The sequence below is a fragment of the Diceros bicornis genome, chromosome 26 (assembly GCF_020826845.1).
Source record: "Diceros bicornis minor isolate mBicDic1 chromosome 26, mDicBic1.mat.cur, whole genome shotgun sequence".
In the NCBI taxonomy this organism is placed as follows: domain Eukaryota; kingdom Metazoa; phylum Chordata; class Mammalia; order Perissodactyla; family Rhinocerotidae; genus Diceros; species Diceros bicornis.
The window spans coordinates 30377207-30402714 of record NC_080765.1 but is presented as its reverse complement, the minus strand read 5'-3'; the positions used below and the strand labels follow the sequence as shown (position 1 = coordinate 30402714).

Genomic DNA, 25508 nt, shown 5'->3' with positions numbered 1-25508 from the left:
ACCATAATGTTCCTTGGGTCCAGAGGTCTCAGCTGATCTGGCTTCTTCTTTCCACTTTTTAGAGTCTTCCTATGATTGTTTTATATATACTGTCCAGGGTTTATATTATACTGAGTGATACAAATAGGGGAAAGTAAGCTTACACCATCTTCCCAGAAGTAAAAGCCTTCAACCACTAGATATTGTCCCAGAGCTCTTGGATATGCTATTCTTTTATTATTTCATTTGACCTATCTTCCTGCTCACTAATTTTTCTCCTTGGCCATTTTGAGTCTATTGATGAGCCATTAAACATTGTTCATCTTTGTTACTTTTTTTTCCCCACTTCTAGCATTTCCTTTTGATTCTTATAGTTTTCACCGCTCTGCTGAAATTGCCCGTCTGATCTGGCGTGTTGTTTACCTTTTCCATTAGAGATTTTAACATATTAATCAAAGTTATTTTAGATTCCCTACTTGATAGTTCCAAGTTCTGTGTCATATCTGAGTCTCGGTCTGATGATAGCTTTATATTTTCAGATTGTGTTTTTTCTTACCTTTTTATATGCCTCATAATTTTTTGTTGAGAGTCAGACATGTGGTATAATATAGTAGACAGGGAAGTAAACATTTAGAGATAAACATGCTTTTCCTTATGCCAGTACTGTAGTATGGGAGTTTGTGTTAATCCAGTCAGGATTGGGGCTGGAGTTTGAAGTTTGCTGTTGTCAGAGTAACCCTCAGTGCATCACTTCTGGCTTCAAATTCCCCCAGTGATACTTAATGTTCAGGGTTTGGGGTAATTTGTCAGGTTTGCCAATTCTGCTCCTCTCTTGGCTTTAGGTCTTCACTCTATGCTGCTCCTCAGAGAGAACCTGTATCTTGCAGCTCTCCCAGCTATATTCCACTGTAATTTTCATCTCACAATTGTTAGTGTGGTGTTGACGGACAGGGAAAGCGGTACTCTCTGGTGTACTGACTAATCTCAGTCTTAGGCTTGGCAGTGAAACTGGGTCTCATGAGTACAGTCTTTACAAGTCCTCCTGCCTCTCCTCTGGCTATACTTGTAGGCCTAGCACACTTTTCATCCTCTCTCTCAAGTGTAGAACTTTTTATTTTTTTTCTAGTTCCTTTCCCCAGACGCAATGGTTTTCCATAAGTGCCTTAAGATAACTTTTTTCTTTTGCCCTTCTCCTGGCAGATCAAGATTTTGGTTCTGGTCGGGGAATAGTGAAGATGGGCAGAGTTTCAGCACTAGCTGCTATTCCTCTACTCTAGCCAGCAACATGGGGAGCCTTTCTCAAGATTCTCCCTAATCTTTCCTGTGGGGACCAGTTTTCCCAGCTTCTATTTGCTGCACGCATAGTACTGATGCTCCTTTCAGCTCTCTACATTTCCAAGATGAAACAAGATGTTTGCCATTTTTTTTCATCATGACTGAGTGTAAAATGCTTGTTAACCATCTATTAAGATGCCTAAATTATCTTTTTTTTTCCAGGTTGTTTTCTGCATCTACGTTCATGAATAAGAGCAGTCTATAAATTTTCTTTTTCTTTTTTTTAATTGACGTAACATTGGTTTATAACATTATATAAATTTCAGGTGTACCTCATATTTCGATTTCTGTGCATATTACATCAAGTTCACCACCCAAAGACTAATTAACATCCATCACAATACACATGTGCCTAATCTCCCCTTTTACCCCCATCCCACCTCCCTTCTCCTCTGGTAACAACCAATCCAATCTCTGTCTCCATGTGTTTGTTTGTTGTGTTTTTACCTTCTATTTATGAGTGAGATCATACAGTATTTGACTTTCTCCCTCTGACATTTCACTTAGCATAATACCCTCAAGGTCCATCCGTGTTGTCACAAATGGCAAGATTTCATCTATTTTATGGCTGAGTAGTATTCCATTGTGTATGTATACCACATCTTCTTTATCCATCCGTCCCTTGATGGGCACCTAAGTTGCTTCAAAGTTTTGGCTATTGTGAATAATGCCACAACGAACATAAGGGTGCATATATCTTCATGCATTCGTGTTTTCATGTTCTTTGTATAAATACCCAGCAGCGCAATAGCTGTGTGTATGGTAGTTCTATTCTTAACTTTTTGAGGAATCTCCATACTGTTTTCCATAGTGGCTGCACCAGTTTGCACTCCCACCAGCAGTGTATGAGAGTTCTCTTTTCTCCACATCCTCTCCAACACTCGTTATTTCTTGTCATGTTAATTATAGCCATTCTGATAGGCATGAGATGGTATCTCATTGTAGTTTTGATTTGCATTTCCCTGATAGTTAATGATGTTGAACATCTTTTCATGTGCCTGTTGGCCATCTGTATATCTTCTTTGGAAAAATGTTCAGATCTTTTGCCCATTTTTTAATTGGGTTGTTAGTTTTTTTGTTGTTGAGTTGTATGAGTTCTTTATATATTTTGGATATTAACCCCTTATCAGATATATGGTTTGCAAATATCTTCTCCCAATTGTTAGGTTGTCTTTTCATTTTGTTGATGGTTTCCTTTGCTTTGCAGAAGCTTATGACGTAGTTTGATATAGTCCCATTTGTTTATTTTTTCTTTTGTTTCCCTTGCCTGGTGAGACATGATATTCGAAAAGATGCTGCTAAGACCGATGTCAAAGAGCGTACTGCCTATATTTTCTTCTAAGAGTTTTATGGTTTCAGGTCTTACATTCAAGTCTTTAATCCACTTTGAGTTAATTTTTGTGTATGGTGTAAGATAACAGTCTACTTTCATTCTTTTGCATGTGGCTCTCCCATTTTCCCAACATCATTTATTGAAGAGATTTTCCTTTCTCTATTGTATGTTCTTGGCTCCCTTGTTGAAAATTAGTTGTCCGTAGATGTGTGCGTTTATTTCTCGGCTCTTGATTCTGTTCCATTGATCTTTGTGTCTGTTTTTGTACCAGTACCATGCTGTTTTGATTACTATAGCTTTGTAGTATATTTTCAAAGCCGGGAGTGTGATACCTCCAGCTTTGTTCTTTTTTCTCAGGATTCCTTTGGCTATTTTGGGTCTTTTGTTGTTCCATACAAATTTTAGGATTCTTTATTCTACTTCTGTAAAAATGTCATTGCCTATATCATCTTTACATTTTATTCTGTAAGTGTATTAAACATCATTGATTTCTTCAAATTTAAAACCAACCTTGATTTCCTGGGATAGAGCTTACTAGTCATTATGTTATTGTTTTTATATATTGCTGAATACAATTTCTAGTATTTGTTAAATATTTTTATTTCTATGTTAATGATAGATATTGATCTACAATTCTTCTTTTAAGATCCCGTGAGTTTGTATTAAGGTTATGATTATCTCCTAAAGCAATTTGGGAGGTTTTCCCTGTTCCTCTTGTCTCTGAATTTGTGTGCGAACTTCTTAAGTGTTTGACAGAATTCACCAGTGATACAACTTGGGCCTCCTCATATTTTGGGGGGAATATTTTTAATTATACAGTCAATAATATTGCAGATATAGGGCAATTAACATTTCATATTTCTTCTTATGTGAATTTTATATGTTGTGTTTTATTCATGGTAATTATGTCACAAGTTGTAAATAATGATATAAAATTCTTTATTAATAAAGAATATACATATGTCTATTATATTTACATTTATATATTTATATTTATAATATAAATTATACTCCATATATTCATATTATACATTTATAATATAAATATTCTATTTATATATGTAATCATATATATTTAATTTATATACTTATAAATTGCATATATTTATAATATTATATATTTACATTATATTTACATGCAATATATTTATTATTAAGAATACATCTTTATTATCTATTTCAATTTACATAGAATCAGTAGTTATATATTCTCCCTTTCATTCTTGATACTGGTAATTTACATTTTCTATCTTTTTTGTGGTTGTTACCTCTCGCTGGGAGTTCATCAATTTTATTGGCTTTTCAAAGAACCATTTTTTAGCTTTGACTATTTACTTTATTTTTCATCCCTTCTCTATGTCATTCATTTCCACTCATATTTTTATCATATTCTTTCTTCTACTTTCATTGGGTTTAATTTGCTCTTCATTTTCTTCCTTCTTATTATGGAAGCATTTCTTTCTAACGCATTTAAAGCTAAATTTTTTTGTCAAAGCATTACTTTTGCTGCAACCCACAAATTTTTGGTCTTTGTGTTTTATTATCATTAAATTTGGGATTCTTCTTGGAGTTGCTTTACAATTTCATATTGATAGATTATTTAGCAGTATCTTTCCAAATTTCCAAATAGTTGGGGATTTTCTATATAGCTTTTTGTTATAATTTCTAATTTAATTCCATTGTAGTCCAATAAAAAACACTCTAGAATATCATTTTTAATTTACTATTTGTTTTATGGTCACTTATGGTCTTATGAATGTGTTGTGACTATGTGCACTGAAAAGGAATATGTATTATTGTAGCGACTAAGTATCTCTCCAAAGTGATTTATAGCCCCTTCCACCACGTGAGGGCACAGTGAGAAGGCACAGGCTATGAACCAGGAAGAGGGACCTCACCAGAACATGACCATGCTGGCACCTTGAACTTGGACTTCCCAGCCTCCAGAGCTTTGAGAAATAAATTTTTGTTGTTTATAAACTACCCAATCTGTGGTATTTTGTTATAGCAGCCCAAGCGGACTAGGACAGCCACCATTGCCGGAATTGCTGTTCTCAGAATGGCCTCATCAGTTTATGTACCCTCCCTCCAGCAATGCATTTGGGTTTCTATATACTCACATCCCTGGCAACTCTTAGCATCATCCAGCTTTCTAAGTTTTTCACCAGTCTAACCTTTATAAAGTAATACCCCAGGCTAAGTTCATAATGCAGTGACGTAATGTGGAAAAGACCTAAGATTCTCTTTTAAATTTTATGACTGGAAAATAATGTTTGAAATATTTTTTAAAGAAAACAACAATAACACGCAACACAATCCCACCATCCTAACATAGCACCTATTTTCATATTTGGATATCTATCCCAGTTATGTGCTGATAAATATGCAGTTTACAGAGCTATAATTTTAAAATACAATTCTGAACTTTGATTTTTCAGATTTAATGATGACTATTTTTAAAGACTCATAATGTTCTGTCAAATTATATTTTATACTTTTGTTATTCATTTCCATATTTAAGATGTAAGTTATTTCAAATTTTTAAGAATTATGCTAAATTGGCCATAGCTTGTTTCTCTTGCTGAACAGTTTCCTCAAGGTAAATCTGCATTACTGTTGGTAAAAGCAAAGCCCCACATTAAAGACTTTTTAATGGTAGTTTGTATAATAAATTTTAAATTACTGTAGCTATATTAAAAACTGTTCATTAACCCAACAGAATAAGATACAGTTATAATTAGTCAGTAGTCTGTGTCAGTACCTGGAAATGTGTCCATTAAGTCATTAAAATCAAAACTTCACAAGTAAATCTACATGAAAATATAAGGATATACAATGATAATGATCAGAAAAAGACAAAAATACATCGTTCCAACGTATAGGCTTTTTTCTAAGGGTTTTTAGACACTGAAAATGTTAAACGAAAAAATTACCAATATAGTAAATTAAAAATAAACAATTTCATTACAAGTTTTAAGAAATATAAGTATAAGTATGTGATGGCTCTTACTATACAACTAGGATATTACAATAACTATGGTTAAAGAACTGCTTACCAGGACTTCCCCCATTTGAATTATGTTCATTTCTGGGTCCCACAGAAGGAACAGTTGGAAAGAGGGTACCTGTTTCCCAGCCTCTGGGTCGAAAAAAGCCCACATACTTGTTCCTCTGAAAACTACTAAAACGTAGATAATATTTGACCTACAAGGAACAATAAGAAACAAACAATATCTATAAACAAAACAAATAATTAAGCAAGAATGAGAAACAAAAGGAAGTTAAAGTACAGTTGCAAATATGTCATTTTGAGGCAGACTGATGAGCACCACAGTGGATTCTGAACACAAGATTCAGAATCTCACGGATTCCTAAATCTCATGGATTAGGGGAGAGCAAACTTGTTGTAAGGCTACAGTGGGTTTGCGGTAAGAAAACAAAGTGGCAACTTGCACACCACTGTGAATGTATTTTTCCCTAAACAAGCAGCTGGCATGCATACTGAAGTGAAATAAACCAAAGGTGTTATTAATTTCTCTTCCCATCATGTCAGCCAAGTATTCTGGGAGGAAAATCTCTTCCTCTCCTAAAAGTGATTGCAACATACAAAAGAATCCAATATGAGGACAGGAGAGGAATGTGATAAAATTAAATGTGGATGTTATATAATTTATTAAATGAAAAGACAATACTAATTCTAGAGCACTGAGTAAACTTCAAGGTAGATCATGCTGGGCCCAAGTAGCTTTACAAGACAGCAAATGGTCCAACAGTTGCCAAAAGTCAGAAGGGTCAGACTAGAGAACTCAGTAAGATCAGGAGGGGCAGGCAGATGTCAGAAGCCTGGGTAAATATTCATACATTCACTTAATCAAGAGAGGCGGTTTAGGCACCTATTACGTGTTTAATGATTAAGACCTAGCCCCTGTTCCTCAAGGAGCTCAAATTTCTAGTTGAGGAAACATATATATTTACATTATAGTAAATTCAATGATAGAGAGGTGCATAGAGTATTTATGGGAGTACGAGGGAGGAAAGGAGAGAGGTGGTTAGGAGAGACACTGTAGACCAAGTCACAGTAGCAATCTTAAGGATAGGTAAGAGTAAGCCAAGTGAGAGGGGCAGGGTAAGGGAGATTATACAAGGCAGCAGAGGTGAGGTTTGAAACTACACCAAAAACATTTTGACCAGGCTCTCTATACACTGTCAAGCCCATAGTAACACCAGCTTACATGGAGTCAGTATCCTGAGGGAAGTTGACATATATGAAAAGAGTGAGGGAGTGATGGGCTAGAATGAAAAGATATCTATAACCCTACTTATAATACAGTGGTTTTCTCGACTTTTTGATTCCATTGACAACCATCTATATCTTAAATGAAGAATTTAGGCTCCATGCATACATCTATACCCTACTTTGCTTATTTTCCTCAACACCAGAGACACCAAGTTCAAAGCACTGTCCTTGTCTCTCCTTCTTGGGAGCTGTTACCAGAATCTTCCTCAGTGTCTGCATATGTCTTAATTCTGACTCAGCCTGGCTAAGCCTTAGCATTATCTTCTATATTTACATATAGGAGATAAATTATGAAATTCACTCAAAAGAAAAAGGAAGGTTTTCATGTTGTGTTCCACGCTGATGAAGATGCAATCTGCTTTAGCACTTTTTTTTTTTGTGAGGAAGATCGGCCCTGAGCTAACATCTGCCAATCCTCCTCTTTTTGCTGAGGAAGACTGGCCCTGGGCTAACATCCATGCCCATCTTCCTCCACTTTATATGGGACGCGGCCACAGCATGGCTTGACAAGCGGTGTGGTGGTGCGCGCCCGGGATCCGAACCGGCAAACCCTGGGCCACCGCAGCGGAGCGCCCGCACTTAACCACTTGTGCCACCAGGCCGCCTCCCAGCACATGTCTTTTGACCTAGGAAATGTGCATTTACTTCACCATCATGTGCAGAGCTGGAGACAGCTGCCATATTAGATACAGTGGCAAAGGTAACATCCTTAGTTCTCAATGTTTCCTATGATTCCGATTTATAAACAGAAGTCCTGGTAGGTGGTGAATTCAATTCTTTCCCATCCACATAAAGCACTGGCTAAATAAATGTACAGATACTGAAAAGTTAATTATATTTGGATTTAAATCCTTGCTCTACTATGTTCAAGCAGTATGATCTTGGATAAGTTACAGTCTCCCCACCTATAAAACAAAATAATGATACCTCTACTTCGTTAAATCTCTAGAAACTGGAAGTACAATTATGAGGTTTCTACATAAAACTTTCTTACCTTAAGCGGCAGGGGATCATGGCTATTTTTGAACTCATGGTCAAAAACAAAAGCAACCATCACTTTTTTAGAGTTATTCTCTTGCTTAACATAATCTTCAAAATCTCTTTCTGAAGAAAAGCCTTGGACTGTAAAGAGAGAAAAATCTAATGTGTGAGTTGACCACATAAAGGCAAAATGTCTGACAGCCCTTCCTATCTATAATATAGGAAACTATTTTACATCAATGAAATGCTATCAAAACATTATAAATTTCAAAACACTGTTGCTCAGAACTCACATAACAAATTAATGAATATTTGGAGGGCATACAAATCTTTAGGAGTTTTAAAAGTTTTATCACAAGCTTAAAATACAATTAATCATTATAATAACTGCATATTGAAGTAAAGTAAGGAAGAAGGATGCTTCCAATTGTGTGTTGATATTTCTACCTTAAAGGGAAATAAGAACAAAATTAACTTATGCAATCTATTCAAAGTCCTATACCACGGGAATCTCTAACATCTGAATCAAAAATACTCAGATGTTGAGGAATGAAACCAAAAATACTCAGAAGTTAAGGAATAAAACCACTTTATGGTTTCAATATTTGAAGAGATTATGTTTCAATATTTGAAGTGATCTATCAATGAATTTAACCTAAATTAAATTTAACCTAATTGAAATTTTTTAAATGTAGCATTATTTGTACCCTCTCAAGACAAAATATTTAGCCATTTAAATATCTATATGTCTGTACACACTAAAGATTTTCTCAGGAGTGAACATATTTTAGATGTAAACAGGATACCAAAGGCTTCAATAGCCCATAGGTGCAAGTGAAGGTGAAGTTAAATGCATTTTTATTACTAAGATGTAAATGGCCTGTTTGCACAACTTTTCCTCTAGCAAATCCCCAATGATCTGATTCTTCCATAAGAAGCCTCATTATTGCCATTGTTGATGGAATAGCTTGTGAGAACACCAACATCTTCACCAAAAGTACTATAGCTCGTGCTCCGAAAATTCCCATTCAAAAGGCACACTCTCCTCGACTCTTTGCCACAATTGTCACCTGGGCTCCCAGGTATCACTGTTTCTGAATCTCATAAAAGCTATCATAAAATCAGTTCCCTCAGCTACTTTTCACTCCATTGATTTTCTGCAAACAAATCTATAAAAAAACAAAAGAGAAAAACATAATACTCAACTCCAAAGAATTAGCCCCCATCCTAGACAATGCCTTTTCTGTACATATGGAAACTTGGTGGAGAAACTTAGATTGTCATAAAACAAAGGAACAGCCCAGCCCAAAGGAAGAAGAGATGGATGAAGTCATGAATTCCGTAACTGACCTCGATTCTTGGGTTCCTGGGCCAGCGTTTGCCCTGGGAGGTGATCATGAACTTGCAAGAATATGTCTCTAAGACATGTGCTTGAGGCAGGCACTAGAAGAGGAGACAGCATCCTCCACTGCTTTCTATGCCCAAACCTCAAAGACGACCTCTAGTCAGCAATATAACCATTCCCCCAAGGTCAATACAAGCAACAGTGACAAGAGTAATAGCTTTCACCATTAGAAGAATCAGACATCTCCCAGCTTCAGATGTGACTCCATATGGCCAGCATACACGCAGCTGCCAATGCTCTTCTACAATAAATTATTCATCAGCTTCAAGGAACCCCAGGGCACATACTAGGACAGGGATTGCTCTGGCTTGCTGCTAATACTGGCAACTCACGGTTGGGGGAGTGCCCAAGATTTTAGCACAAACCTGAGCACATTAATGCATCTCAAATTAGGGTTGGAGGTGGTGCCAAGGATAACCCAATTAGTTTTGAAAAACAGAAAATATACTGCTTTTCTAGGCCATAATGCTAATAGTTTTGATATTTTGTGATACAAATATAATATCAGACAAACATGATTGTCCTTAGAGACTGTCACTGATGAGAAGTTTTGGTATAAAACTACAGATTTATTATTGTGCAAAAAGGGTTAATAGCTAGCATAAACTCTATTTTCCTGGACCCAGGAATTAATAATAAGATAACTTTGAATTTACTTTCTTGCAGCACTGTACCTAGGTACATACTGAGTTCAAAATATAAAATGCTAGCAGTACAAGGAACTCATTATCAACATTGCTTGCTGTGATGTCTCTGATTTAGAGACTACATTTGGAGTGAGAAGAATGTTAACCAGGACTAAATACAAACTTTGGCGAACAAAATTAGTAGCCTCCCTCTCCTTAGAGGGTCCACACTGATGTCAGCCTCGTCTCTTGAACTGAAAGTGCCCTGTGTGGTGGTGGAGCCTCAAGCTGCCCCTGTGCTGTTGCAAGACTTGCATGTGATAATGTTAATGCTGTACACATTATGAACAGTCAATTCTCATTATTCGTCATAGCTATGTTTTATAACATTGCCGCAAACACTTCATTAGTGAATACAGAACAACTGCTCCTAAAGAAACCACAGGGTTAGGTTCCTGCAAGCCTCTGGTCACAATATTTTCATCAACTGATCAATATAATTGTTTTATGTGTGTTTCTGTTTAAAGACAACTTATTTAATATCTATTGTTGATTTGTTAACACTGAACTCATGGCCAGCAGCACTATAACTCATGCTTGAAAGTATTTTCTTCAAAAGGCACATCACAACATGTAAGAACACTAGACAGCACTTCAGCACTATACCTGGGGGCCATTTTAAACAACAAAATCACCAAAACAAGAACACAAAAATGTGAAAAACGTGGCACTAACTATACCAAGAAAAAGACATTGTTTACAGTATGCGAGTTGAAATACGAAGGCAGAGTGCTCCTTGTTTGACCTCAGCTGGGAACTGAGTGTTGGATGACTCAAAGTTCTGCTATCCTGCACATCTGCAAATGACCACAAAACCTCAGCAAGCATTGATTTTGGGGTTACACATACATGTTAGTGAGTAGGAAAATCACAAATAATGAGAATCGACTTTACTTTCCCAAGCTAGGTAAACCTGGTGACAGTTTAAAGTCTATTGCAATTGCCATCCAAATATGACACCATTATTGGTGGCTATGAAATTGTGCTGAGGTAATTTGGAGTCATAATCATTACTTTAGGTAAAGTTGGAAATTACCAGGTATGCAGCACCTTTCTCAGGGTGGGCACAGCTGGGATGTAAATTCCAAAGTTGAAAGTAGGGTCTCAGGGACTAGAATTAGGGGTGTGCCTACACAAGTTGGTCAAGAGAAGGATGAAACAAAGGCCTCAGTGAATTCAAATGATCAAAGCTGGGAAAACTAAATCCACTGCTAAGTTAAAAAAAAAAAAAAGCAGGAATACAGCTGCAAATAGAATATAACATCAAAAGTTAAGAGCTGGGTGGAAATGGAACGGAAAGGAAGAATCATATAGAGTAACACCAGCTGTTCTTGGGTTCCAACGAAGCTGAAATATTTGCAGTTTTCCTTTATGACTTGCTAGCTGCATAGACTAGGCTGGCTTAAACGTACAAAATCTACATGAGAAGATTATAAAGGAGTGAAAGAGTTGATTTCCTTGGACCAACTAGTTGAAGGCAAAATATGGTAAGTTCCATTGCTTTGAATGAATCCAAAAATCAGTAATCTAAGTTTCTAATGGGACAGGTTTTGCAAATGAGATAGACATTGTCTCTTGCTTAAAATATCTCCTCTATTGTTCATTTACTGTTTCCTGTTTTGCATTATTCTTTGGGAGACAGAAGGCAGGCTGGAGATATTGATGCTACCACTCTTCCAAATATTCACTAGTAGGCTGGGCTTATGGTGATACTCAGCAGAGGAGGATGGTGACAGTGCAGGAAGCTGCGGTTACTATAATAATAACAATAAAAGTTAACATTTATGGGCCAGCCTGGTGGCTTAGTGGTTAAGTTCGCACATTCCGCTTCGGTGGCCCGAGGTTCACCAGTTCAGATGCTGGGTGCAGACCTACGCATCGCTCATCAAGCCATGCTGAGGTGGCGTCCCATATAGAAGAGCTACAACTCTATGACTATGACACACAACTATGTACTGGGGCTTTGGGGAGGAAAAACAAAAAGAGGAAGATTGGCAACAGATGTTAGTGCAGGGCCAGTCTTCCTCCAAATAAAAAATAAAAGCTAACATTTACTGAGTGCTTACTATGTACTGTGCACTGCTTTATTTATTTATATTGATTCATTTGATCTTCACAACTACCCTATAATCCAGGTGCTACTATTATCTTCATTTTACAACTGAAGAAGTGTGCTCTTTATTCTGTTTTTTCTTGGAGAGTCAGCTGTAGAGAGATATTAATGTGTGAAGCTGGTGCTATACTGGTATGATGCGTACTCAGAGAGGTCTTCACCAGGAGCCATTTTCACTCCAGTCACTTGACGTCCAACATCAGTCTTTTCCTCTCTTAACCTCATTTCCTTTCCAGCTTAGGTTCCAAGGTCCATTACTTCAATAACTCTTCAAATTCTTCAACTTGTTTGCCTCTCCCTCCTCCTGAGTGATATGCTAAAAAATCAACCTCAAAAAGAATATAACTTCCAACTTTTTTCATTACAACATATACCTAATTTGTTTAGCCCCAACAAGCAGAGCACTAAACACATGTGCATACGTACACACACACACACACACACAGACACACACACCTGAACATGCAACCTTTTCTCTGAAGCTGGGTATAGTTCCTTCAATTATTGCCATACATCAGAAGGCAGATGCATCAGGCTGGGATGACACAGCAGCATTTGGCAGAACTGAAACCCAGCTGGAATGAGAAGCCAAAGGCAATCAGTACGATTGGGCTGATGCACACCTGAACAGCTCCTCTCCTATCCCCTCCAGCAGTTACATTAGTTCTGCTTCTCCTGGGATAGATGGTTCCATTTGCTTTCTTCTTTTCATAGTTCCTGATCTTCTCAGATGTCTAAAATGTTTTACCTGTGTATTCCATCTTTGAACAGCAGCTGCCCTGGCTAACAATGTCTACCTGGGAAGAGGAGAACAAGCCAAGGCATTAGCCTCTGGTCTTCCAAGTGAGTGCAAGCAGGTAGTCAGGCATACTTTGGGGCATGTAGCTTCTACTTTTGCATCTGAGCCTAACCACTGTCACCCAACTCACCCACACATCCTTTATGTCCCATGAAACCTCTCAATCTCTTTGCCTTAAGCACTGACTGTTGTGGGATTAATACAATGTTTTGTATTTGCCTGGCCACTAGTGATGAGGGATTGAGGAGGGATCCACCTGTCCATTTTATTAACTTCTCTTGGATCTCCAACACACCAAGGGTCCAGCTCTGTCTTGATGTTACCCAGGTTGGTACAACTGCTTTCCTACCCATAGCACGATTGCAAGGGTAACTCTCCCTAATCTGCACTTCAAGAAAGGTGTTACCTGCACAAGCAAGAGTGTGTAAGAGAGAGTGTGTGTGTGAGAGTATGTGTGTGTGTGTGCGTGTGTGTGTGTTTTCAGTGCTTTACTTTATGGGGCTAGGAACATGTCTTTGCCTAGATTTCTCAGAAAATAGATCTGGAGGAAAATTAATTTACTTACTGCAGTGGCTTTATTTTTTCCCGTTTTATTGAGGTATATGACAAATAAAAATTGTATATCTTTAAGGTGTACAACATGATGATTTGATATATGTATACACTGTGACATTTTTACCACAAACTAATTAACACATTCATCGTCTCACATAGTTACCATTTATTTTTTATTTTTTTATTTTCCCCCCAGAGTTACTCAGGTTTCATTAACAAATGAAAATTATATGTATTTATTTTGTATAACATGATTTTTAGGTCATACAATGTGATGTTTTAATGTATGTATACATTATGAAATTATTGCCAAAATCAAGTTAATTAAAACGTCTATCACCTCACATAGTTACCCTTTTTTGTGTGTGGTGAGAACACTTAAGACCTACTCTCTTAGCAAATTTAAAGTATATAATAGAGTTATTAACTATAATCACCAAGCTGTATATTAGATCCCCAGAGTTTATTCATCTTATAATTGAAGGCTTGTACCCTTTAACCAACATTTTCCCATTCTCTCCCGTCCCCCAGCCCCTAGCAATCATGATTCTACTCTCTGCTTCCATGAGTTTGACATTTTTAGATTCCACATATAAGTGAGATCATACACTATTTGTCTTTCTGTGTCTGGCTTATTTCACTTAGCATAATGTCCTCCAGCCTCACACATATTGTCACAAATGGCAGGATTTCCTTCTTTTTTATGGCTGAATAATCACATTTTCTTTATGCATTCATCTGCTAATGGACACTTTGGTTGTTGAATAATGCTGCAATGAATATGGAAGTGTAGGCATGTATTTAAGATACTGATTTCATTTCCTTTGAATATACACCCAGGGAATGCTTGATCATATGGTAGTTCTATTTTTAACTTTTTGAGAAACTTCTGTACTGTTTTCTATAATGGCTGTACTAATTTACATTCTCATCAACAGTGTATAAGGCTTCCCTTTTCTCCACATTTGCCAACACTTCTTATTTTCTACTTTTTGATAACAGCCACTCTTAGAAGTGTGAGGTGATATTTCACTGCAGTTTTGATTTGCATTTCCCTGATGATCAGTGATGTTGAGCACCTTTTCATATACCTGTTCGCCATTTGTATGTCTTCTTTGGAGAAATGTACATTCAGGTCATTTGCCCAGTTTTTAATTGGGTTATTTGTATTTTGTTATTGAGTTTTATGAGTTCCTTATGTATGTTGGATACTAACCCCTTATCAGATATAAGGTTGCAAATACGTTCTCCTATTTCATAGGTTGCCTTTTCATTTTGTTGATTGTTGCCCCTGCTATGCAGAGCTTTGATTAACATAGTCCCACTTGCTTATTTTTGCTTTTGTTGCCTATGTCATATATCCAATGATACTTTTGGTGTCATACCCAAAAAACTCATTGCCAAGGTCAATGTCAATGAGTTTTTCCTATGTTTTCTTCTAGGACTTTTACGGTTTCAGGTCTCACATTTAAGTCTTTAATCCATTTCGAGTTGATTTTTGTGTATGGTATAAGATAAGAGTCCAATTTCATTCTTTTGCATGTGGATGTTCAGTTTTCCCAACACCACTTATTAAATATACTATCCTTTCCCCATTGTGTATTCTTTGCATCCTTATCAAAGATTAGTTGACTGTATATACATGGGTTTATTCCTGGGCTCTCTCTTCTGTTCCACTGATCTATGTGAAGGTTTTTATGCCAGTACCATACTGCTTTCATTACTATAGCTTTGTGGCATAGTTTGAAATCAGGAAGTGCAATGCCTCCAGCTTTGTTCTTCTTGATCAAGATTGCTTTGGTTATTCAAGGTCTTTTGTGGTTCCATATGAATTTTAGAATTGTTTTTTCTGTTCTGGTAAAGAAAGTCATTGGGATTTTGAGAGGGATTGCACTGAGATAACAGGATGATCTATTAGCTTCATGGATGTCTACGTCTCTCCCCAGGTGAAGAAGTAATTGGCTATTGTGTCCTTTATTTTTATTTTTTAATTGAGGTATAATGGACATATAACGTTACATTATATTAGTTTCATTCTGAAATGATCACCACAATAAGTCTAGTTAACATCCACCACCTTACACAGCTACAAAAAATTTTTTTTCTTTTGATGAGAACTTTAAAGTTCTACTCTCTTAGCAACTTTCAAATATTCAATATGGCATTATTAATATAGTCACCATACTGTACATTACATCCCCATGACTTATTTATGACTGGAGGTTTGTACCTTTTGACCCCTTTTACCCATTTCTCCCAATCCCCACCCGCAGGTATTATTTCTTTAAATAAACTTTCTGCCCCCTTCTCCCTCTCTTCTCCTTCTGGACTCAATTATTCTAATATTTGTTTGATTGAATTCCATAGATCACACAGGCTTTCTTAGCTCTTTTTCAATCTTTTTTCTTTATTCATCTCTGATTGGATTATTTCAAAATTCCTGTCCTCCAGCTCGCTTGTTCTGTCTTCCATTTGATCCACCCTGCTGTAGATGCTCTGTACTCCATTTTTCATTTCAGTCATTGAATTCTTCAGCTCCAGAATTTCTGCTTAGTTCTTTTTTATGACTTCTATATCTTTGCTAAATTTCTCATTTTCTTCATGAATTTTTTTCCTGATTTCATTGAATTGTCTGTCTTTTCTTGTAGCTCGCTGAGTTTCCTCAAAACAGTTATTTTGAATTCTTTATCTGCTAGATCACAAGACTCAATGCCTTTCAGCTCAGTTATTGAAGAACTGTTATCTTTTTGTGATGACATGTTTTCTTGATTCTTCATGTTCCTTGGAGCTTTGCATTGCTGCTTTCTCATCTGAAGTAGCAGATGCCTCCTCAAATCTGTACTAGTCACCTTCAGACTGGGCATACTGTTATATCTGGGGTTCTCTCTGACTTTGTATTTATACATCTGCCCTACGCTTGTTGCTTCCTCCTGTGGCAGAATTCTTAAGCTTTTATGTTTTGTCTGGTTCTTACAACTCACTGGCTGGCTGCTGGAAACCTCTCTTTTCTTTTCCAGAAGGTGGTATTACAGAGCAAGTTGGTGGTTTCTCCCTTGCCCACAGATCCTGGTTTGTTTTTCTGACAGCACTCTGATTACTGGACTCATTCTCACTGCTGCACCTGGGATTGTGCACAAGGAGCTGGCTGCAGAGTGGGGGAAGGTGTGGGTTTAGCATTCATGGTGTTGAGGGTGCCTGCGGGCCTGGTGGAGAGATCCTCAGCTGAGGTTCTCCCAGAGGCTTTTGGGCAGACTTTCTGCTGAAGTCCGAAGTGCAGTCAGCAGGAACCATATCCCTTTACTGCCCTTTGATATTCTTATCTGCCTCTTTCCTGACCTCCTCCCTCCCCCTAGCCATAGAGGTCCCACATCAGTACTCTGGGTGCTGCTGGAGAGAAATAGGTTTCTCCAGCAGCATCTTGCACAGCTGAGGTAGCCAAGCACTCGCTCACTGCTTTCCTTTCCCCACAGGAGAGGTCAGCACTGGACAGTTCAGTCCCATGCTGTGTCACCTTGGGGGATGGGTGGCACTGGCAAAGTTCCTCTTACCCTTTCTGTTGCATCCAAACTCATCTTTTTTCTTTTTTGCTCCAATGGCATGCTGGAATCTCCCTTCACATGGGCTGGCCTTTTACAAATTCTCTCTCGTCCGTGGGTATTTGCCCAAGTCAGCACTCTCCAGGTTTTCCTCGACTACTGTCAGGAGAGTTTTGGAGAGATTCACTTTCTCTGCTGGTTACACAGCCATACTGAAGTCTATGGGCCTATTATCACATGCACACATGGTTGAGACTCCTACTGGGTCCCTTGACATGTACTGCTGGATCCCACAACTCCCACAAAGGCACTTTTGTTCATGGATGGATGCCTAATTAATTGTTTAAAAAGGGAGACAAAAAGTAGTCTTACATCGCCATGATACTCAATGGCTTGCCTCTTACCAGGTGTCTGGACAGGTGTGGCTCCTGCTGAGTCCCTGGGAGGGCTCCCACTGGGTCACTGGATGGGTCCCTGGGTGGGTAGGACTGCTCCTGGACCATGGCTGAGAGGGGCTAGAGCCCTGTTTCACAGTCACTTCAAGATCTGAAGTCAGAATGGAGTTGGCAAGCTTGTTTCCAGGTGCACAGGCAGGCATGTCTCCCAGCAGGTCCCTGGGTGGGCAGGATTGCTGCCTGAGCACAGCTGAGAGGCTCCAGAGCCAGGTTACCAGTCACTACAGGGTCCATAGCCAGGACAAAGGTCAGTGGGCCTATTGTCTGAGGCTTGGATGGGTGTGACTGCTCCCAGGCCCCTGGCTGATGGTGCTGGTAGCAGGACCAACAAGGCTAAATGGGGCTATAGCTGAGTCCACAGTGGGATGGGGCCATTTCCAGGTGTGTAGCTGGGATCATGGTAAGTGAGCCTGCCACTTGATGTGGGCCTGCATTCTCATAACGGCCTTCCTCAGTCTTGGGCTCTATCAGGGTTTTTGTTTTTGTTTTTGTTTTTCTTGTGAGGAAGATCAGCCCTGAGCTAACATCTGATGCCAATCCTCCTCATTTTTGCTGAGGAAGATTGGCCCTGGGCTAACAACCGTGCCCATCTTCCTCTGCTTTATATGGGACACTGCCACAGCATGGCTTGACAAGCAGTGCATCAGCGCGTGCCCAAGATCCGAACCTGCGAACCCTGGGCCACCAAAGCGGAGCACGGATACTTAACCACGGTGCCACTGGGCCAGCCCCACTCTATCAGGGTTCTGCAAGCTCCTACATGGATCCCAAAGTTCTCACAAAGGCACTTTTGTCCATATATGACTGCTGAGTGAGGGACCTCCTATTCTAGTGTCTTGATAATATCACTCCTCCTAGAAGGAAATTTACATGTTAGTGCTTTACTGAGTCGTAAGGAATCCCAGGGTTTCAAGAGCAAGGGGGAAAGGAAAAGGTAGTGTCAGGACTGGGATGAGGCAAGTGAGGCACCTGGGGCAAAAATTTTAAGGAGGCACTCATGTTTAGAGTTGTGCAGGGTAAAATTTGTACACTAGTTGCCCCACTTGCCTAGCCCTGGTCCTGGTACAGGGAAAGTGATGCATGAAAGAAGGGAAAGGAGAACCAGGTGGCATGTAATGAAGGGAGAACTGGCGTAAGAAGAAATATAACTAGAAGCCTCTCAGAGGCTGTTTTTGGAAATAGTGTATCTTAAAACAGTGTGTTTGTGGGAAGAGGAGCAGGAGTTTTATCTGTTAACTCCTTTCTTTCTCTGTCTTTCACTAATCAAATTTTTGCCCCATGAGGTGTTAACTCCTCTAACTTATGGATTTTGTTCCCTGGCCCCTCCCATGAGCCACTGGGGAAACCAAAATCTCAATATGTCACGATAGGTCAGACATGGGCATTGGAGCTGCTATGACTCCCATTACAACGCAAATGACAGATGGCCATCCTTTGGTCTAAGGGAGTCTCAGAGAGCTGGAGCTGTTAAAGAATCAAGTGAATGCAGTGGTGGCAAGGTCTCTCTAACAGATATGTGCCTGAGGCCCAGTGAGCAGGTGAGGCTAAGAAAATCTGATAAACACCTAAATGGGGTCTAGAACGTGACCACTCAGAATACATATCCTTACAGAGCACATAAGGAATTTTTATAAAAGTTAATCATGTATTAGGACACATAAAAGAACATCAATAAATTCTGAGGAATCAACATCTTAAAGACTTTATTCTCTGACTATAATGTAATAAATTTGGAAATAACCAGCAGACAATTTTAAAATTCTCATACAAGGACTTCCAGTTCTAGCTATGATAGAATAGCTTATATTAGATTGAAGTTTCCCACTGCCTAAAAGTTGGACAAAATCTACCAAACTGTGTGAGAGCAACAAACATGAGCAGAACTTATGGAGTTACAAGCCTTGAAAAAGGGAAATGCAGAAGGTGAGTCCCATATTCACCCTGGTATTTTCTCTGAAAGCATTTGCAAAAAGTTGCAGACTTACTGACTTGAAGAGAAAGAGGTGAGAGTTCAGGCTGCCAAAATGGCTGGGACTTGAGAGGCAAAATTCCAAAGACGAGGGAATAGCAGAGAAGTGAGGTGAAAAATCAGCACATAAATTCCCCTGAAGTCATTGGCCAGCTCCTAAACTGGCCATGCATAGGATAAGACTCCAAAAACCCAAGAAGATAACAGCGGGTGGCAGGCTAAAATGCTGTGCAGTGATTCAGCGGCTAGGCAATGCTGGGGAGACAGAGAACGGAGTTCAAGCCCCACAAAGGCAGAGAGGCCTTCAAAAATACTCCAGACTTCCAGTTGACACTCTGGAAGAGCCATGCCCTATGAATAATGACCATGCCCTAGGACAAGGGGTACAACAACTTAGGAGTAAACAGAAACTGTAACAGAGCAGTCCTTACTGAAGCCTAAAACCAGCCTTTGATGGAATCAAGCTGATCTATCAGGACTCTAACAACCATGCAGAAGAAAACTGAACCCTCTTTGGAGAAAGAGGTGCCCTCAAGAGCCTCTACTACTTTTCATCCCCAGTATCTGTCATTTAATAAAAAGATACAAGAAATGCTATAAAAACAGAACTCAATGACGAGAAAAAAATATACACAAGTAATCCAGGTACCAGAACATTCTGGTAGAGATTTTAAAGTGTGGTTAATATGGTTAATAAATTGAAAAACGGAACATTTCTCTAGAGACCTGGAATCTATTAAAAACAGAGATAAATGGAAATTTCAGAACTGAGAAATACTTTTTAAAAACAATTCAACAGAAAGATCGTATGACCTAATAACATAATTTCAAAATATATAAGCAAAAAGGAAATTTTAATATTATTTTAATATATATAACCTATTTGATACTAATAATACCTAGTTGGAAATTTATTACCTCTTTCAATAACTGATAGAATAAGCAGACAAAAAATAGTAAGAATACAGAAGATTTGGAAAGCATGACAATTAACCAACTTGACCTAGGAAAACATTTATAGAACACTACAAGAAAAACCTACAGAATACATAATCTTTACAAATGCACGTGGAACATGTATCAAAATATACCATAAACTAGCCATAAACAATTCTCAAAATTTCAAAGAACTGAAATCATAGAGTGTACGCTCTGATTCAAGGAAATTAAAATAGAAATCAATAACAGAAAGACAACAACAAATCCCTAGATGTTTGGAAGTTAAGTAATACATTTCTAAAAATCCTATGCATCAAAGAAGAAATGAGTGGAAACTATAAAATATTCTGGGTAACCCAATGTAGCTATAAGAGACAAAGTTTATTGGGATATTTGTGTTGTATACTTTAAAAATTTTGGGATTTTGCATTCTTCTGCCTCAGTGTTTAAATAAGAATGTTTTGAGATGGCATCTACTCTCAAGGACTTTCAAATCCCTTGAGAGGCAAAAGATTATTCAATACTTAATAAATATATGCGTGGAAAGGGAAGGGACTCCAAGGATGTCCACCAAACTTCTGACAATGCTTATCTCTGGGAGAAAGAGAAGAGAAATTGAGTTGAGAACGTGAGGGTAAGTGAGGAATTGAGAACTTTTAAAATAATTCTATATAGCTTGAGTCTTCTCTAAAGCATTCATATATGACTTGTACAACATTTTTACATAAACAATGTTTGAAATAACTGACAAAGTATGCATCCAGAATGAGGGCTCATGCCTATCCGTGCCTTTGTGTACCTCTGGGACACCATCACGTACCCCTGGAGTTATACTTACCCAGTTTAAGATGCACAACGAGAAACAAGGAAGACAGTATCACAGAACTGGATAATAACCTAGAATAATATAAATTGATCACCTAATCTTAAAATATTACTATTTGTTTTGAGCTCTAGGAGAAAATACTTTCTATGAATTTAACTCTCAAGTTTAACAAAGTCCATAATATTACACTTAGGAGGTTACTATCTGCTTATGGGGATATCCTAGAATGTTGAACTTGGGATTAATATCCAGTTATAAAGTTATAAGTGTGTCTTCACTAAAACAATTTAATAATATATTTTCTCAGAAAACTTTAATTTCTAACCTTTAAAATTGTAGTATAAATCCCTTTTCACGCTTTCAACAATATCCTTCACCACAATACTTTTGGACGGCACGAAAGCCAATTCCCATAGCCCAGGAAAAGGGACGGGAGTTCCAAGGAATGCAGGCAACTCATCAAGGGGCTGAAGAGAGTAATTGAAAGGTCCATAGTTCTTTATAACCATAAACTTGCGGGTTAACAAAAGCGTACCAGCAAATAGTAATGTTAGGATGATTTCCACAATTAAAGCAATGAATTGCCGTCTCTAGGAGATGAAAAAGAAAAGAATATGTTAATTGTCCTAAGAGTCCACTAACTTTGCAAATGGCTAATTATTTTATATTAACAGACATTTCATAAAAGAAGATATATAGATAGTCAAAAAGAACAACTTGACTCCATAATAGCAGCAGTTTCTGGACTTTTTCTCCTTTCTATGTGTCATTCTGCTATTATTTCACTCAATGAGGACTCTTCACCTATGGAAGAGATACCCCCAGCCCATGTAGAACTGAGAAAAATAAAACAGCATAAATCGAAATGCAGTGACTGGGCCGTCAGAATTTTCCCATTGTGGTCTCTCAGCTGTTGCAAAAATTCTACATAGCTTAACTTACCTTTAAAATTAAATTCTTCCACAGAAGAACCATAAATTGGTTGAACCCCAACAAATCCATTCCTCCAAAAAAGGTGGAAGTTCAACTCTATGGAAGGAATACAGATTTTTTTAAAAAGAAATTAAGATTATCTAACAAAATGCAAATTTTAGATAAGTAAATTAAGTTTGAATTACTTAATTTTCTAATCAAGCTTAAAGGATGACAACAAGAAACAATAAGCATTTGAAACATTTGAGAAATTGTTTTTCCCTAAATTTTTTATTTATTCAGCATCTGTTACCTTTCTAATATGTACAAAACACCAAGCACAAAACAAAGATCAATAAGTTATTGATGCAAGCTTCCAGGTAAATTTGGCCAGTAGCTTTCCCAATTCTTATCAAAATACTAATTAAGAAACAACACAAAACAAATAAATCATCACCATTAGCAAAAAGCAAAACAGTATGTAAAATCGTGTCATGGCCCTAAGCCCAAAATGCCACTCAATAATTTGTGAGATTGGAAGTACCTCCATTAATAACACTGCTAATGGGAGCAGATTCATTCTTATACTTAATGAATATCTGCTGAACATCTACTACGTGCCATGTTAAGTGTAGGTGTACAATGGGAAACAAAACAAATAAAACCATTCCCTTCATGATGTGGGTTGCATGGCAGGTTATTAATAACCCAGGACCTGAAGACAGACTGTCTTAGATTGTCAGGTAAATTTCCCAGCTCTACCACTAACAGTGATCTTGACATTTGACTTAAATTCTTGGGACTACCAGGAAGAGAGCTGAAATTCAGGGCCAGGAAGGAGGCATTGTTTTATAAATAAGGATGAACATGAAGGAGACTGGCCTTCACAGGGATTGCAGCCCTTGGGGATGGAAGAGATTTCTTAAAGTGGACAGAAAAAGCACAAACCATAAAAGGGCTTCATCAAAATCTAAAATTTCTGCTCACTGAAAACTACTATCAAGATAATAAGAAGGAAAATCACAGAAAGGGAGAAAATATTTGCAACATACATATCTAACAAAAGACTCAGATCCGGAATATATAAAGCACTGCTATAAGCCAATAATTAAAAGATAAATCAAATTTTGCTTATTTCCAATGGAAAGTTATTTCCACTGGGAAATAAACTTGAACAGACACGTAATAACAAAAGATATATAGAGGTGTGACATCATCAAGATGGTGATATAGGTCATTCCCAGTATCATTCCTCCTCATGGCCTCCTCAAGAAGACCAACTAGCAACTATCCATAGACAAGACACCACTATAAAAATCCCAGAACCAGGCTGGGCTGAGCTGGTGGCCCCATCTGGCCAAGGGAGCTCAGTGGGCAGTTCTGCCTGATTTGAGTCCACAGCCAATGAGACCTACCAGCCACGGAGCCCATTCTATGACCCTACTTGGGCAAGGAAGCAAATTAGTTCAGCCACTATGGAAAACAGTATGGAGATTCCTCAAAAAATAAAAAATAGATCTATCATATGATACAGCAATTCCACTCAATTCCACTTCTGGGTATGTATCCACAGGAAATGAAACCACTATCTTAGAGAGATATCTGCACTGCCATGTTTACTGCAGCATTATTCACAATAATCAAGACATGGAAACAACCTAAGTACATCGACAGATGAATGAATAAAGAAAACAAGGTGTCTAGATAGATATAGATATAGATAAATATATACAATGGAATATTATTCAGCCGTGAGAAAGAAGGAAATTCTGCCATTTGCAACAACATTAATGGACTTGACAGCATTATAAGTGAAATAGGTCAGAGAGAGAAAGACAAATACTGTATGATCTCACTTATATGTGGAATATAAAAAAAAACAAATTCACATAAACAGAATATAGACTGATGGTTGCCAGGGGCAGGGGAGAAGGGTGGAGGAAATGGGTGAAATTGGTCAAAAAGTACAAACTTCCACTTATAAGATGAATGAATTCTGGGATGTAATGTACAGCATGGTGACTATAGTTAATAATACTGCATCGCGCATTTGAAAGTTGCTAAGAGAGTAGATCTAAAAGTTCTTAAGACACACAAAAAATTGTAACTGAGGTGATTTATGTGTTAACTAAACTTATTTTGGTAATCATTTTGCAATATATACACATATCAAATCATTACACTGTACACCTTAAACTTATACAATGTTATATGTCAATTATATCAAATAAGTCTGGGCAAAAAAAGATACATAGACTGTCAAAAAGCACCAGAAACTAATTTAAAAATGGACCAAAGTCCTTAGCAGATACCTCATCAAAGAAACTATACAGACGACAAATAAACATATGGAAAAATGCTCTACATCATAGGCCATCAAGGAAATGCAAATTAAAACAACAGTGAGATACCAATACACACCTATCAGAATGGTCAATACCCAAAACACTGACAACACCAAAAGCTGACAAGTACACAGGGCAAAAGAAACTCTCATTCACTGCTAGTGGGAATGCAAAATATACAGCCACTTTGGAAGACAGGTTGGCAGTCTCCTACAAAACTAAACATACTATTACCATATGGCCCAGCAATTACACTCCTTGATACTTACCCAAAGGAGCTGAAAACTTCTGTCCATACAAAAACCTGCACTGGGATGTTTACAGAAGTTTAATTTATAATTGCCAAAACCTGTAAGCAACCAAGATGTCCTTTAATAGGTGAATGGATAAATAAACTGTGGTACATCCAGACAACAGAATATTATTCAGTGCTAAAAAGAAATGAGCTATCAAGCCATGAAAAGATATGGAGGAAACTTAAATGCATATTACTAAGCCCATCTTAGTAATGGGCTGAAAGAAGCCAATCTTAAAAGCCCATATACTATATGATTCCAACTATATGACATTCTGGAAAAGGCAAAACTATGGAGACAGTAAACAGATCAGTGGTTGCCAGGTGTTGGGGGGTGGGGTGGAGGAATGAATAGGTGGAGCTCAGAAGACTTTTAGAGCAGTGAAACTACTCTCTGTGATACTATAATGATGGATACACGTCATTATACATTTGTTTAAACCTGTAGAATGTATAACACCAAGAGTGAATCATAATGTAAACCATGGACTTGGGATGATGTTCATGTGTCAGTGTAGGGCCATCAACTGTAACAAACATACTACCGTGGTGGGGGAGTGGTATGAGGGAGGCTATGTGTGTGTAGAGGTAGGGTGTATATGGGAAATCTCTATATCTTTCCCTCAATTTTTCTGTGCTAAAACTGCTCTAAAAAATAAATCTTAACAAAAAAGCACAGGAGTAAATCCTCAACATCATAAGCCATCAGTGAAATACAAATTAAAACCAAAATGAGATACCTAAACAT

The 25508-nt window shown here is 37.8% G+C and overlaps 1 protein-coding gene across 1 annotated transcript in view; it reads right to left on the bottom strand.

The window, feature by feature from the left end:
* The window catches only part of LOC131422010 (phospholipid-transporting ATPase ABCA3-like), a 162918-nt gene that overhangs the window by 132262 nt on the left and 5148 nt on the right, over positions 1 to 25508 (bottom strand). Inside the window, exons 2-5 of the mRNA XM_058568869.1 lie at positions 22151 to 22237; positions 21534 to 21798; positions 7939 to 8066; positions 5704 to 5851 (exon numbers count right to left, since the gene is read on the bottom strand). Of these exons, the coding sequence (XP_058424852.1) occupies positions 5704 to 5851; positions 7939 to 8066; positions 21534 to 21798; positions 22151 to 22210 (601 nt within the window). The 5' untranslated portion in view covers positions 22211 to 22237. The remainder of the gene's footprint in view (positions 1 to 5703; positions 5852 to 7938; positions 8067 to 21533; positions 21799 to 22150; positions 22238 to 25508) is intronic.